This window comes from Lonchura striata, chromosome 24 (assembly GCF_046129695.1).
Source record: "Lonchura striata isolate bLonStr1 chromosome 24, bLonStr1.mat, whole genome shotgun sequence".
NCBI lineage: Eukaryota > Metazoa > Chordata > Aves > Passeriformes > Estrildidae > Lonchura > Lonchura striata.
The window spans coordinates 6,284,353-6,297,200 of NC_134626.1; the positions used below are offsets into that span (position 1 = coordinate 6,284,353).

Consider the following 12,848-nt stretch of genomic DNA (forward strand, 5'->3'; position numbering starts at 1 on the left):
CTTGCGGAGCTACGCAGCTCAACATGAAGAGCAAAATAAATTGTTATGGATGACCCCTCCTCTGTGGAGTTTATCCCTATTTCTGCTGATGTTTTTCTTCCTTCTCACTCCAGCTGAAAGTGCCCATGGCAGACAAACCTGGGAGCACAGTAAATTTTCGTAAGTTGCTGTTAAATCGCTGCCAGAAGGAATTTGAAAAGGACAAGGCTGACGATGATGTCTTTGAAAAGAAGCAGAAAGAACTCGAAGCTGCTACCACTGTAAGTGGTGTTTTTCTCCATAAGTTCTCAGAGCTCCCTCAGAAAATTATTTCCTTTTGAAACAGCAGTTGATTTTGGGGAATTTTGGAGTTGAGACTTTCATTCTGTCACTGTGCCTGAGAAGAATAAAAAATACTTGCCTTGACGGTGGGTTTATCCCAACATCTTTCTGGGCTTTAGGAGAAAAAGAGGGAACAGTGTCTACGAAGATAAAACTGGATCTTTCCAAGAGTTCTGTGCACTGGGAACGTGGTTTTGCAGAGCTGTTTTCCTGTTTTACAGCCAGAGGAGAAGACACGGCTCCACGACGAGCTGGAGGAGGCCAAGGACAAAGCCCGGCGGCGATCCATCGGGAACATCAAATTCATCGGCGAGCTTTTCAAGCTGAAGATGCTGACGGAGGCCATCATGCACGACTGCGTGGTGAAGCTGCTGAAAAACCACGACGAGGAGTCCCTCGAGTGCCTTTGCCGCCTGCTCACGACCATTGGCAAGGACCTGGACTTTGAGAAGGCAAAGGTGGGGCAGGAATGGGAGCGAGGGATGAGGTTCTCTGGGCAGAGCTGGAAAAATGGGTGTGGGGTGGTTTTTATTTGAAGATTTGTTTTTTCTTCAGGAATTTCCATATGGCATGAGGAAATCATCCGCTCCTCTGTGGATGTTTCATCATGACCTGGCCTTGCTCCCTGCTCTGTAATAGATTCTGTATCATTTTCAGCTGTGCTATCCAGTTGTTATTTCCAAAGATTTTATCCAAACACACAGTCCAAAAAAGCTCAATGTTTCCTTTTCCCAAGCTGAATGTTCCTCTTCCTTTGTAGCTCCCAAAACATTATTATTTCCAGTTGAAGGTTTGTGTTACCTACAGAAGTCACCATGAAATGTGTTGCTCAGGTTAAATCTGCAACACCCTCATTAACCAGTCCAAGCCCCCACTTGAGCCTCGGGGGTTTCTGTGTTTTGTGTCGTCCTTGTCCCCAGATGTGCTGGGATGTGCTCCTGCACTCTCCTCCCCTTTTCCAGCAAATATATCTGTAGCACAGAGCATTGTGCAGTCCAAGAGCTTCCCTTGGCACAGACAGCCTGCTGCTCCTTCACAAAAACCAGCCTTGGGATGAACAGCTCCGGGGTTTTGCCAGGAATCAGTGGGGCTGGGCTCTGGAAACAAACGGAGCTAATTGTGTTGAGCTGCCCCGGGCAGGGAGTTCCCTCTCCACTCAGGGATCTCAGGGATCAGGGCAGATCAGTCCTGAGCCTTAGGGGGAAGGAATTTCCCAGGCTGTTCCGTGAGCATTGACCAAAACAGCGTGGTTTATCAGCAAACAGGCAAACGTCCCGTGCTGTGGGCGCAGCACCATTCTCCATCAGTTTCTCCGTGTGCTTTGGGAGGAAAACTAGGTCTGACTTCCAGGCTGAGGTCAGGCTGGACGAGGCCTGGATGCTGTTTTGGTTTTTTGGAGCACTCTAAAAGTCAACATTTTGGTGCTTTGCTGGTTCTGAACCCTCGGGCTGGGGCACGGCAGGGCACGGAGCTAAGGAGCAACTCCAGATACATCTGTCCTGTTTTTGGGATTGGTTATTTCTGTCAAGACTGAGAGAATCCTTCTTAATGGGGGAGACATTTTATTATGTGTTTTTATTGAAGCTGAACTGTTAGTCATAATTTAATTAAAACTTTTAAACAAAGTCTATTGGAAATACTTCCCCATCATTCCTAACTTTGGAAACACTTGCTCCCAGAGCTGGAACTTTCCAAGGCAAGGCCAAACACAAATTTTAATGGATTTTTTTCTTGTTTGTTTAACTACAAGGAAAAGGATTTAGCTGGTTTTTAGTGAAGAGAGTGGGAAACATGGTAGAAAACTGCTCTGAAACTCTTGTTTGAAACAACCAGAGGCCCTAATTTGAGAAGAAGGCTTTTTAGAGCTTGTTGAGCCAAATTAAGACCTAACAAGAGCTTGTCTGCTGATCCCAATTCATGTCTTGGTGTGAACCTATTGAGATCACAATTTTCTGGATGAGGAGTTTGGGTCTTTTTCCCACAGCTGAGCCCATTAAACTGTTCTTGGAGAAAGACCCAGAGCTACTGCTCAGTCTGGCCTGGCTCAGCTCAGGGGATAAACCATGGAATGATGTGTCTGAGGCTGGTTTTGTACCCATTTTGTTTCCTGAGCCAGTTTTTCTTGGGCTGAGGTGAGCACACAGCTGATTTGAGGGGGGGAAGCTCAGATTGAGATATATTTTTAATGAATGTAATGTTTATTCTGTACATGCAGAGGGTGTAGATGGTTTGTGTAATTAAAAACGCAGAGGAAGTGTGTGCCTGCACAGTTATGCCTCATCTCCTGTACATGCTGCCCTGTGCACCCTCAAATCCATCCTGGAGGAGTGTACAAGACCCAGCACTCACCTCTCTGGGGAGCAGCCCTGTGTCCCTGATGTTTCTAGCACAGAAATCCCAGAATGCAGGACCCACTGGGTGCCCCTCCAGGGAGCTCCAGGGAGTTTTCATTTTTCTCCACAATGTTCTGATGATGTTTTTCTTGTCTAGCCCCGCATGGACCAGTATTTTAATCAGATGGAGAAGATTGTGAAAGAGAGGAAAACCTCCTCAAGGATTCGGTTCATGCTTCAGGATGTAATAGACCTAAGGCTGGTAGGTCCTAGCTCCAGTGAGTAAAAGTGTGAAATCATGGGTGCCCAGACCTGTCTGGGCTGGAAGGAACCTTAAGGATCATCTCATTCCACCCCCTGCCATGGCAGGGACACCTTCCTCTATCCCAAGCCCTGTCCAGCCTGGTTTTGGACACCTCCAGGGATCCAGAGGCAGCCACAGCTTCCATGGGCAACCAGTCCAGGGCCTCCCCACGCTCACAGGGAAGAATTTCTTCCCAATATCCCATCTGACCCTGCCCTCTGGCAGTGGGAAGCCATTCCCCTTAGTCCCCAGTCCCTCTCCAGTTCTCCTGGAGCCCCTTTAGGCCCTGAAGAGGCTCTGAACTCTCCCTGGGGCCTTCTCTCCTGCAGGTGAACACGCCCAGCTCTGATGCCAGTCTGTCATGTTCCTTTCCATATCCAGGCTGGATAAGCTGCAAGAGCAGCATGCAAGAGCTGGGATTCATGGCTCAAGAGCTGGGATTCATGGCTCAAGAGCTGGGATTCATGGCTCAAGTGGGATGTTAGGGGGAGATCTGCTCCCCTTCTCCCCCAAGCCTGGCTGTCCAAAGCCAGGAAATGTCTCCATGTTGTCCTGGTGCCATGGTCAGTACACATGCGGTGCAGGTGAAGATGTGACCGTGGGTGGAACAAACTCTCCCAGCACCTGCAGTTTCCCCCCAGGGGAATTGGTTTGGGTTGTGTGGAGGCTGAAGTCACCATTTTGGCTGCAGGTAGATAATTACCCCAACAGCTGTAATGAGGCTGCAGCAAGATAAGGGATAGCCTGGTCATTCCAGGTCTGGAGGGGTCTGGGCACTGCATGGCTGAAAAGACACATCAAGCAAGGAAAGTGTTTTTGGAGTGACTGCTGCTCCTCTCTGCAGGATTCCTGTGTCAGCCATCACCATTCCTGGAGTGCAAAGCACTGTCTCCACTTTAAATCAGTCACTTCTTGCTTTTTTTATTTTCAAGGTTTCATTTCTTCCCTCAAGCTTGGAGGAGAGGCTCCCACAAAGAGTACCAGGCATAAACAGAGAGTGACAGCAGCTCTTCTCTTTCCTCTGAGCCTTGAAAGAGAAGCTGGGAATGTGCAGGCTGGGGATGAACATGTCCTGAATTCAGTCAGGTCTTTGCTGCAGTCTCTGTACCTGAGTACAAGGCTCTGCTCTTGGGTGTTGGGATAACCATGCCCATAACATGTCCCAGCTCCACAGGATTTTCTCCAGCCCCTCTAAGGCATGACAGGGGTGGGAGGATGAATCCTCTTTCCCAATATTCAAACTCGCCACGTTCGATGCTCCCCTGGAAGTTTCCCTGAGCACGTGTTTGGTTTTTTTGCTTCTTCCCCAGTGCAACTGGGTGTCACGGAGAGCAGACCAGGGCCCCAAGACCATCGAGCAGATCCACAAAGAAGCCAAGATTGAAGAGCAGGAAGAACAGAGGAAGGTGCAACAACTCATGACCAAAGACAAGAGGAGACCGGGTAAATAAAAGCCAAGTTGGCTGCTCATTTCACATCCAATGGTCTTAGAGGGAATCCCACATTAAAGGAAAAAATCTGTGGGTTTTTTTTTTTTCCTAAATGTAATGAGCAGTGTAATGTAATGGGCTTGATATGGCAGAGGCTGGAAAAGGAACAGATCTGCCATGTATTGGCTGTGGGGATTTTCAGGGGCAAATCTCATGGGTGAAAATAACCAACCACAGGCCAACAGTGCTTACACATTCCTTTCATGCAAACCATGTTTGATTTTGTGACAGGCTGCCAGAAATCTGTTCTAACCACTTATTACTTAGGAGTCAGATTTGCCATTCATTCTCATGCACTGCAGAACTGCAGAGTCTCATTTCAAGAGAAAAACTTCTAATTTCAGGAGTAACTGTATTGTCTTTAGTTGTTAAAGTCATGAGGTGCTGACTCTGTCTGAGGGAGTGTCTTGGCATCACCTTAAACTGCTCCTGGCCCTCAGGGCATTGTCTGAAGACTAATTTGGAGTGACTGGGAAAATTAAGACTGGGACAGAGCAGGGCAAGGAGAAAGTAAGTTTGGGGATTCTTTAAGTATTGGGGGATTCTCTAAGGATTGTCAAATGAAAATGCTGTTTTCAAAAATCAGCGTGTAAAGAAAATCCATGTAGACTTTAATTATCCTAAAAGTGACTTAGGGGAAGGTGAGGAACCTGGGAGTGTCTGAGGGGCTCTGTGTCAGACCAGCCAAGCACTGCAGGAATTGTGGGGTGAGTGAGGTTCTGCCAGGGAAGCATCTCACCTGCTCCTTCTGCGAGCTCGTGAACGTGCAGCACCCACAGCAACGCAGAGAAATCCATGCAGGAACCATCCCTTCCAAAAGCAGCACCTGGAAGGAGCGAGAACTGTTCTGTGAGAGCACAGGCAGGCAGGCTGGTTATGGCATGCCAGAGAAAAGGACATTCCTGAGCAGGATTCTGCCCATCAGAGCAGCAGGGTGAGCTGAGCTGAATGTGGCTCTGTTTGTCCTCCTCAGGTGTCCCGCGGGTCGACGAAGGCGGCTGGAACACTGTGCAGGGGGCAAAGAACAGCAGAGTGCTGGACCCCACCAAGTTCCTTAAAATCACCAAGGTAGGTGCCAGCACAAGCCTCCTTCAGGGCAACAAAACATCTGTTAATCCAGGAAGGACCGGGATGGTGTGTGCAGGTCAAAACATGGGGCTGGGACATTTTAAATCCTCTGAGTTAAATACTGTGTGCAAATCAAGCTGCATTATCTTCTGGATGTTCCTGTTTTGTCCTGAGGGAAAGGAGTGTGCAGACTTCTTTCTCAGGTTGACAGTGTTCTTTTAGTAATCCAGAAGCTCTCACAGTCAGAAAATCTGCATTTTACTCAGTGATGAAAGTGTGAGCCAGGGTATTGTGTGACATGGAGATGCAGCACAGCACCCATGTTCCATGGGTCTCAAACACCTGCTGGAAATCCTTGGCTCCCTCAAGTTCTTAAGATTACTCTGATGCTGCTCCTCAATAAAACAGAGCGGCCACATCCATTTTGATGTGTCACAAATAGCAGCACTCCAGACTTAGGATGCTCCACTAGAATGAGAAGAGCTGTGTCTACTCTTAGAAGTTTCTTGACTTGGTGGCATGATTGCATCCCAAAGTATGTGATAAACTCTCATGTTCATCCATCAGATGAGAATCTTCCTGTTATTTCACCATTAAACTGGTGATTTTGGGACAGTTTTCCAGGCTGCAGGTTGGGCAAGTTGGAGATTTCTCCTTTGTCAAACTTCAGAACAGCTCTGGGTTTTCTTGCCAAGGAAAAGTCTGACCTTTGCATAAATCATTGAATCCTAAATATTCCCTTATCCCACTTAATGTCACTTGCCCTGAATTTTTACGCTCAGTGCCTGGATTCTCGGAGAGCTCTAAGGCAGGACCTGGACAGACTGCAGCCCTTCTGCAGATCCAGTCAGTTTGTTCCTTCTGAAAGTCATAAAGCAGTCTCCAAAACTTCATTAGCAGGAGAGGTTCAGCCTCCTCCTGCCTGGCCTTACCACTCACCTGGGGAAAGCCCTTCCCCTCTGTTCCATACAAATGGAGCTGCTGGAGCAGCTGCTTTGGAAGGAAAGAGGAGCTCCCATGAGATCTGTGAGGTCACAACCTCCTTGTCAATAAATTCTCCAACTGAACATTGTAAAATCAATATTGTCTTCTTGCCAGACATCACTTCTTCCTCCAGGTTCTGTGACCTGTTGTCGTCCTTTGCCCTCTGGATTGTTTGGTGCCCTGCAGATCCCCCCAAAGCCATGACTGGACAGTTGATGGACAGTGAAACTGGCTTACACATCAGAAACAAACTGAATATCTTTCAAATATGGATATACTGAGCTTTTCTACCTTCCTGAGCTTCAGAATTCCCAGTAAAAAGAAGCTCCTGCTCACTGTGAATGTCTCTCACCTCTCACTGACGTTTGGAAGAGCCTCTTTGTGATGCCCTTTGTTGTTTGTGTTCCCTGTCTTGAGCCACAGTTTAGTCTTCCAAAAATATGTGAAGTGTATTTTGGTGTAGACGAGACTGGGATTATTGCCAGAACATCTCCCATTTATTATTACACTGTATGATTTGCCCTTGTACATCCTGGTGTGTTTTACAGCCCACAATAGATGAGAAGATTCAGCTCGTGCCTAAAGCCCAGTTGGGCAGCTGGGGGAAGGGCAGCAGTGGTGGAGCCAAGGCAAGCGAGATGGGTAAGTCAGGATGGACCCTCACCCTCGGCTTTGCTGCCAAGGGTTTGGGTGGGGTTCACAGAACCAGGGAATGTCCTGAGCTGGAAGGGACCCACAAGGATCAGAGTCCAACCCCTGGCCCTGCACACACACCCCAACAATCCCAGCCTGTCCAAAGGCTCCTGGAGCTCTGGCAGCCTCGGGGCTGGGACCATTCCCTGGGCAGTGTCCAGCACCTCTGGGGAAGAACCTTTCCTGATCTCCAGCCCAAACCCCCCTGGCCCAGCTCCAGCCCTTCCCTGGGTGCTGTCCCTGCTCACAGGAGAGATCAGAGCTGCCCCTCGGGAGGAGCTGCAGCCCCAGTGAGGGCTCCCCTCTGGCTCCTCTGCTCTCTGTGTGAGCTCCTGGCAAGAAGGGTGGAAGTGGGGCAGGCCCAGCCTTTCCCTGCAGTTCTGTCCCCGTGGCTCTGGCTGAACTGCTCGGTGACCTTGAGCTGTCAGCAGCTCCTGACCTTGTCGCTCTGCTCTGTGTTGTCTCCACCATCTCCAGACTCCTTGCGACCAAGTGCCACAAGTCTGAACAGATTTTCTGCCCTGCAGCCTCCAGTGTCCCCAGTATCTGCCTCATCTGCATCTTCAGAACTAGAATCTCGCAGGGCCTTAACGAGGTGAGTGTCGCTCCATCGCTCTTCTGCTCTTTGCACCCCCTGCTCTGGCACCAGCACTTGCACAGAAGATAATTCCTTGCTTTTTCAGGAATGGCTGTGTCCTTTTCCCACTCAGAGTTACCTTTGAACATGCCTGTATTTTATAGTATCATAGGGGAGAAAGGTGGAATTAATTTTTAAAACCATGTTGATTAATGTTTTAGTTTCCACTTCACCCTTCAGTCAAGGGTAGTTGTGTTTAACAGATTACAAACTCTTCAGATAAAATGTAGTAATAAATAGGTTGGATTTAATGGCTATGAATGGAGCTAGGTCAGTAGGTTTATTTATCCAGGAAAACACACCTAAAACTCTGCAGAAATGCAGCATAAAATTGTGTCTGACCCTTCCCAGGAGGTGTGACCTGCCCATGCTCCCACATTCAACAAAAAACTGCAGAGCCTCTTTCTCACTCCAATTCCTTCAGGGCTGCAGCCGCTCCGGTTTGGAGCATGAAACATGTATTAACCCTCAATAATTTATTAACTCTAGACACGGTTTATAAATGTACAGTTCATTTAAAATGTCACTGGATCTTCCTTCCAGTGCACACAAGCTGCTGAAGTGTTTTCCTGGGTTGTGCCTCTAATGTTTTCCCTTCTATTTCAAGTAAAACTTGGGCTTACCTGGAAATTACTCCATTTTGTCATCGTTTTGCCCAGTTTATTCATTAACACAATGATTAGTAGGGCAGATTGTTGTCACCTGTTGTTGGGAGCCCTCACAGTTTGGGAGGTATTTTTCAATTAATGGGTAAAAAATACAACTCTCATGGGATCACAGAATGTTTTGGGTTGGAGAGAGTTGAAAGATCACCCATTCCCACCCTCTGCCATGGGCAGGGACACCTCCCACTCTGCCAGGTTGCTCCAAGCTCCCCCCAACCTGGCCTTGGACAATTCCAGGGATTCAGGGGCAGGCACAGCTACCCTGGGCACCCTGTGCCAGGGCCTGCCCACACTCCCAGGGGGGAATTTCTTTGTTACATCTAATCTAAAGCTCTCACACCATTTCAAAGGGAAACAGAGTCCTTGTGTTATAAAATTCACTATTCCATGTATTAAATGGGTGCTTTAGAGCACTGCTTTTCCACATACTCTCTAGGAAGCATTGGCTGTTCTGTCCACTCTGGGTATTTGTGTTTGTGCATCTCTGAAATTAGTTAATTTTGGTTGTGTGTATAGCTGTAAGAAAGAGTGAACAATCCTGCAGGGCTCGGGGGGTGGTTTTCTCCTGCAGTGAAGCCCTCGAGTCCCTTTTCTAAGCTCTGAGCGGGTTTTTGTTTGGCAGTCGCGGGAGCACGGGCAGGGAGAAGAACGACAAACCTCTGCCAGCTTCCCTGTCCCGGCCCAACACCTTCCTCCGGGGCAGCAGCAGCAAGGAGCTGCTGCTGGACAACCAGGCCCAGGAGGAGCAGCGCAGGGAGATGCTGGAGACGGTGAAGCAGCTGACAGGAGGCATGGAGGTGGACAGGAACAGCACCGAGGCCGAGAGGAACAAAGCCAAGGAACCTGGTAACGGCTCCTCTGTGCTCGGGGAGCCTTGCTGAATGTGTGGGAAGGCACAAGGGAGAACCTGTCAGGAGCAGTGACAGGTGCCTGTGCAGGGCACTGTCAGGCTGCTGCAGCTGGGATGCAGCTCCCAGAGCTGGGTGACCCAGCTGAGTCAGGCAGGCGTGGGCTTTATCCCTCTCTGCAGCCCTGGGGGGATCCAGCGGGGCTGAAAGGCTGCAGGTGCCAGCACAGCACCACCCCATGGCATTGTCTGCCCTGTTTCTGTCACTGTCCCACTGGCTTCTGCACACAAAGTCCCCCAAATCAGTGTCAGTTCTTCAGGAATGCTTTTTCAGTGCCCAGTGAAGTCATATCTCCCCTTTTCAAGCATTCCCCAGGGCCAGGGCGGGGATTTGGGTCTGGGACAGATGATGCACAGCAGCTTTTTAGCACCGTGTTGTTGCCAACCCTCCTTCCAAGCCAGCCCTGGTGCAGCAGGATGGTGTCACCCACCAGGATCTCACCTGTCACCCTGTCAGTCCTGCAGCTCCTGCTTTTCCCTCCTGCCAGCCTGGGAAAATGGGAAAATTAGGGTGATGTTCCAGTGGACAAAACTTTTATAGTAAGGACAGCGTTCAGCTCTTTCCCTGGGAAACATCTGGAGACTGCTGCAGTGAGGGAAACACCTCGACTGCCACAGCACAGCACAGGCTTATCCTGAAGCTTTGGGATGTTGCAGACAGTCCATGGGGACCAGGGTTTTGGGATATGACTGGGAGATTGCCTTGGGCTGCTGCCCATCACAGTCAGCGCATTTTAACTTTGCTGCAACAGCTCCCATTTAATTATTTAATGTTCGTGCAGAGCTTTGAAGGTGTTCAACCTGTGCCACTGCCAGCTGTGATCCTGCAAGGTCAAGTTACAGAAATACTGGGAGTTCATATGAGGGAAAGATAGCCAGGAAAGGATCCCAGAATCCCAGAATGGTTTGAGTTAGAAGGAACCTCATCCAGTTCCAACCCCCTGCTATGGGCAGGGACACCTTCCACCTATCCCAGGTTGCTCCAAGCCCCAACTACCCTGTGCCTGAGGGTAGGACAGGGGACACACCTGCCCTAGTGACTTCTGTTCTCAGAATGTCATCTCTAAAATGCTGATTTTCCTTTTCCAAACATTTTTTGTTGTTGTATTTCCACCAGCCAAGCCAGAAGCTCCCCCAGCTCCAGTTCAAGAAAAGCCTTCACTCTCAGAAGAGGAAATAGAGAGAAAATGCAAATCTATCATTGACGAGTTCTTGCATATTAATGATTTTAAGGTAAGCAAGATGCAAACCTCACTTAGCAGACAGCTCTGAGGAGCAGCAGTGATTGATTTCTCTCCAGGATGTGTCTCTGTGAGCACCCAGCCCACACAGAGGCAGCAGGGCCAGACAGAGCCCAGCAGCAGCAGCAGCTCCAGGGGCACTTTCAGGACAGCTGTCTCCCAAGCTTGTTTTCTGCCCTGCTGGTAATAGGAAAAATAGCCCAGCCTGTGTGTTTTAAAGTAGCAAGATGGATGTGTGTCTGTCATGAATCACTGAGCAGCTCCATAATAGCAGCAATTTTGGAAGCAGAAAAGCTAGTGGGAAAATAAACAGAGGTTTTCATTTAGTTATCAAAGCATGTGCTGTTCTGATCTGGAGGCAGATAAAGCAATACTAAATATTGAACAAACCACTCCAGAGGATTTTTAATAAACATTGGAAATTACTGAGCAGCTGTCATCACTTCCTAGTTAAAAGGTTGAAATTTTGTTTCCCTTGTAAATGGGTTTTTTAGCTCGTCCAGGGAGTTTTCAAGAAGTGTTACATTGGCTGCAAAGCTGCTTCATTTGATCTTTCCCTGCAATAAATTCTCAAACCTGCCAAGTTTGAAATGGCAGCACTTGGGAGTTGCTGGTTTGGCACCCTAAAAGCAGAATTGCTGCTTCCATTTCATTGGACTTCCAATTAATAATTGGAAAGATTAATAGTCTTATGATGGATTGTTTAGAGTTCACATCTAGTTATTGGGATAAATTATTAAATACTTGGTTTGGAGAGGAAAAACCTTGCTCTGATTGGCAGTGAGCTGGCCTGGGACCCAGGGGCTGGTGAGCCAAGGAGTCTCTGCTCTTTTTCCTGCTTAGGATGGACTCCAAAGGCTCCCCTGGATGCCTGCAATAAAGGGTCCACTTCAGTTCCCTGTTTACAAATACAGCAGTGTGTTTCTGTGGCTGGCTGGAAAAATGAAGCTGAATTGCATTAGACAGGGCAGGGCTGGTTAAAAGTTCATGGAATCAAGGCAGCTTGTTTGCATCAGGAATTACTTGGTCCTGGCGGATTCTTGGTGCTCCTCAGGTGCAGCAAAGCTCTGACTGCCTACACTCATGTTCCTGCAGCCACCCACGAGTGAGTTCCTGCTGTGTAGAGCAGAGGAATGACCCTTTGCAGATGTTTGGTCCTCAGAGTCTGATCTGAGCACGAGCTCAAACTGCTGAGCTGTGACCCTGGTGACAGCAGGGTCGGCCAGCAGGGTTCCCTGTGTGTCCCAGGACAGCAGGGTCCTGTGATGAACTCCAGCCTGAGCAGGCAGGCCAGGAGCACTGCACTCCTGACCTGCAGGAAAAAGCCCTACAGGGCCCAAGGAAACACATCTGGGGCTGCCAGGTGTTGGTAGCTCAAGGCATAACTGGTCACAGAGCAGGTGCCTGTGGTCAGGAAGTCCCCTGAGATCTGTGGGCTGGACCCAGATCACAGAAAGATCTTTGTGATGGCAGTGAAGATTTGTGATGTGGGACTTTGAGAGCTGCTCTCAATGTCTCTGAGTGTTTTCTTTGTTTAGGCTGCAAAATGCTTAAGTCTGAAAGTGGGAGCTTTAGAAAGGGGAAATCTTCCTCCAAGTGCTCCCCAGCTATTTTCTGCTTCTTGATGAGCTATGGGTTTGTAACGGGCATTTGTGCCAGGTCAGATCAGTAACAAATCTGATCTGATACCTTTTTTTTGACTTGGCTTGATGTTCGATGCAGTAATAGGTGTTTTGATGGCATCCACTCCTGTCATTTCACCAAGGAGCCCTGGAATATGATTGTGTATTTTAAAAATTGTTACCTGAGTAGTATAAATTCCACTAGTGCTATTATTGTTGGTTTTGTTATTATTATGTGATGAGGTTCCACAGCCTAATTCAGCACTTTTCCTGGCAGCCTCACTAAGTACTCATTTCACCAAAAATCCCCGGTGTTACAGCAGGAAATACTCTCGTGCCCCGTGTTTGATGCTTTTTGGTGGAGGGTGACTGCTGTGTGTCGTTCCACAGGAGGCCATGCAGTGTGTGGAGGAGCTGAGTGCCCAGAACCTGCTGCCCGTGTTCGTGCGCGTGGGCGTGGAGTCCACGCTGGAGCGGAGTCAGATCACCAGGGATCACATGGGCCAGTTGTTACATCAGCTGGTGCACTCGGGAAAGCTGAGCAAGCAGGATTTCTTCAAGGGGTTGGTATTCCTGCACAGAG

General features: G+C 48.7%; 1 protein-coding gene across 19 annotated transcripts in view; it reads left to right on the top strand.

Moving 5' to 3' along the window:
- The window catches only part of EIF4G3 (eukaryotic translation initiation factor 4 gamma 3), a 141,304-nt gene that overhangs the window by 118,054 nt on the left and 10,402 nt on the right, over positions 1-12,848 (top strand). For all 19 annotated transcript variants that reach the window (XM_077788188.1, XM_077788182.1, XM_077788187.1 and 16 more), the window contains 10 exons: positions 114-260; positions 543-779; positions 2,812-2,916; positions 4,269-4,401; positions 5,422-5,516; positions 7,049-7,142; positions 7,671-7,788; positions 9,118-9,341; positions 10,520-10,635; positions 12,656-12,828. In XM_077788188.1, the coding sequence (XP_077644314.1) occupies positions 114-260; positions 543-779; positions 2,812-2,916; positions 4,269-4,401; positions 5,422-5,516; positions 7,049-7,142; positions 7,671-7,788; positions 9,118-9,341; positions 10,520-10,635; positions 12,656-12,828 (1,442 nt within the window). The remainder of the gene's footprint in view (positions 1-113; positions 261-542; positions 780-2,811; positions 2,917-4,268; positions 4,402-5,421; positions 5,517-7,048; positions 7,143-7,670; positions 7,789-9,117; positions 9,342-10,519; positions 10,636-12,655; positions 12,829-12,848) is intronic.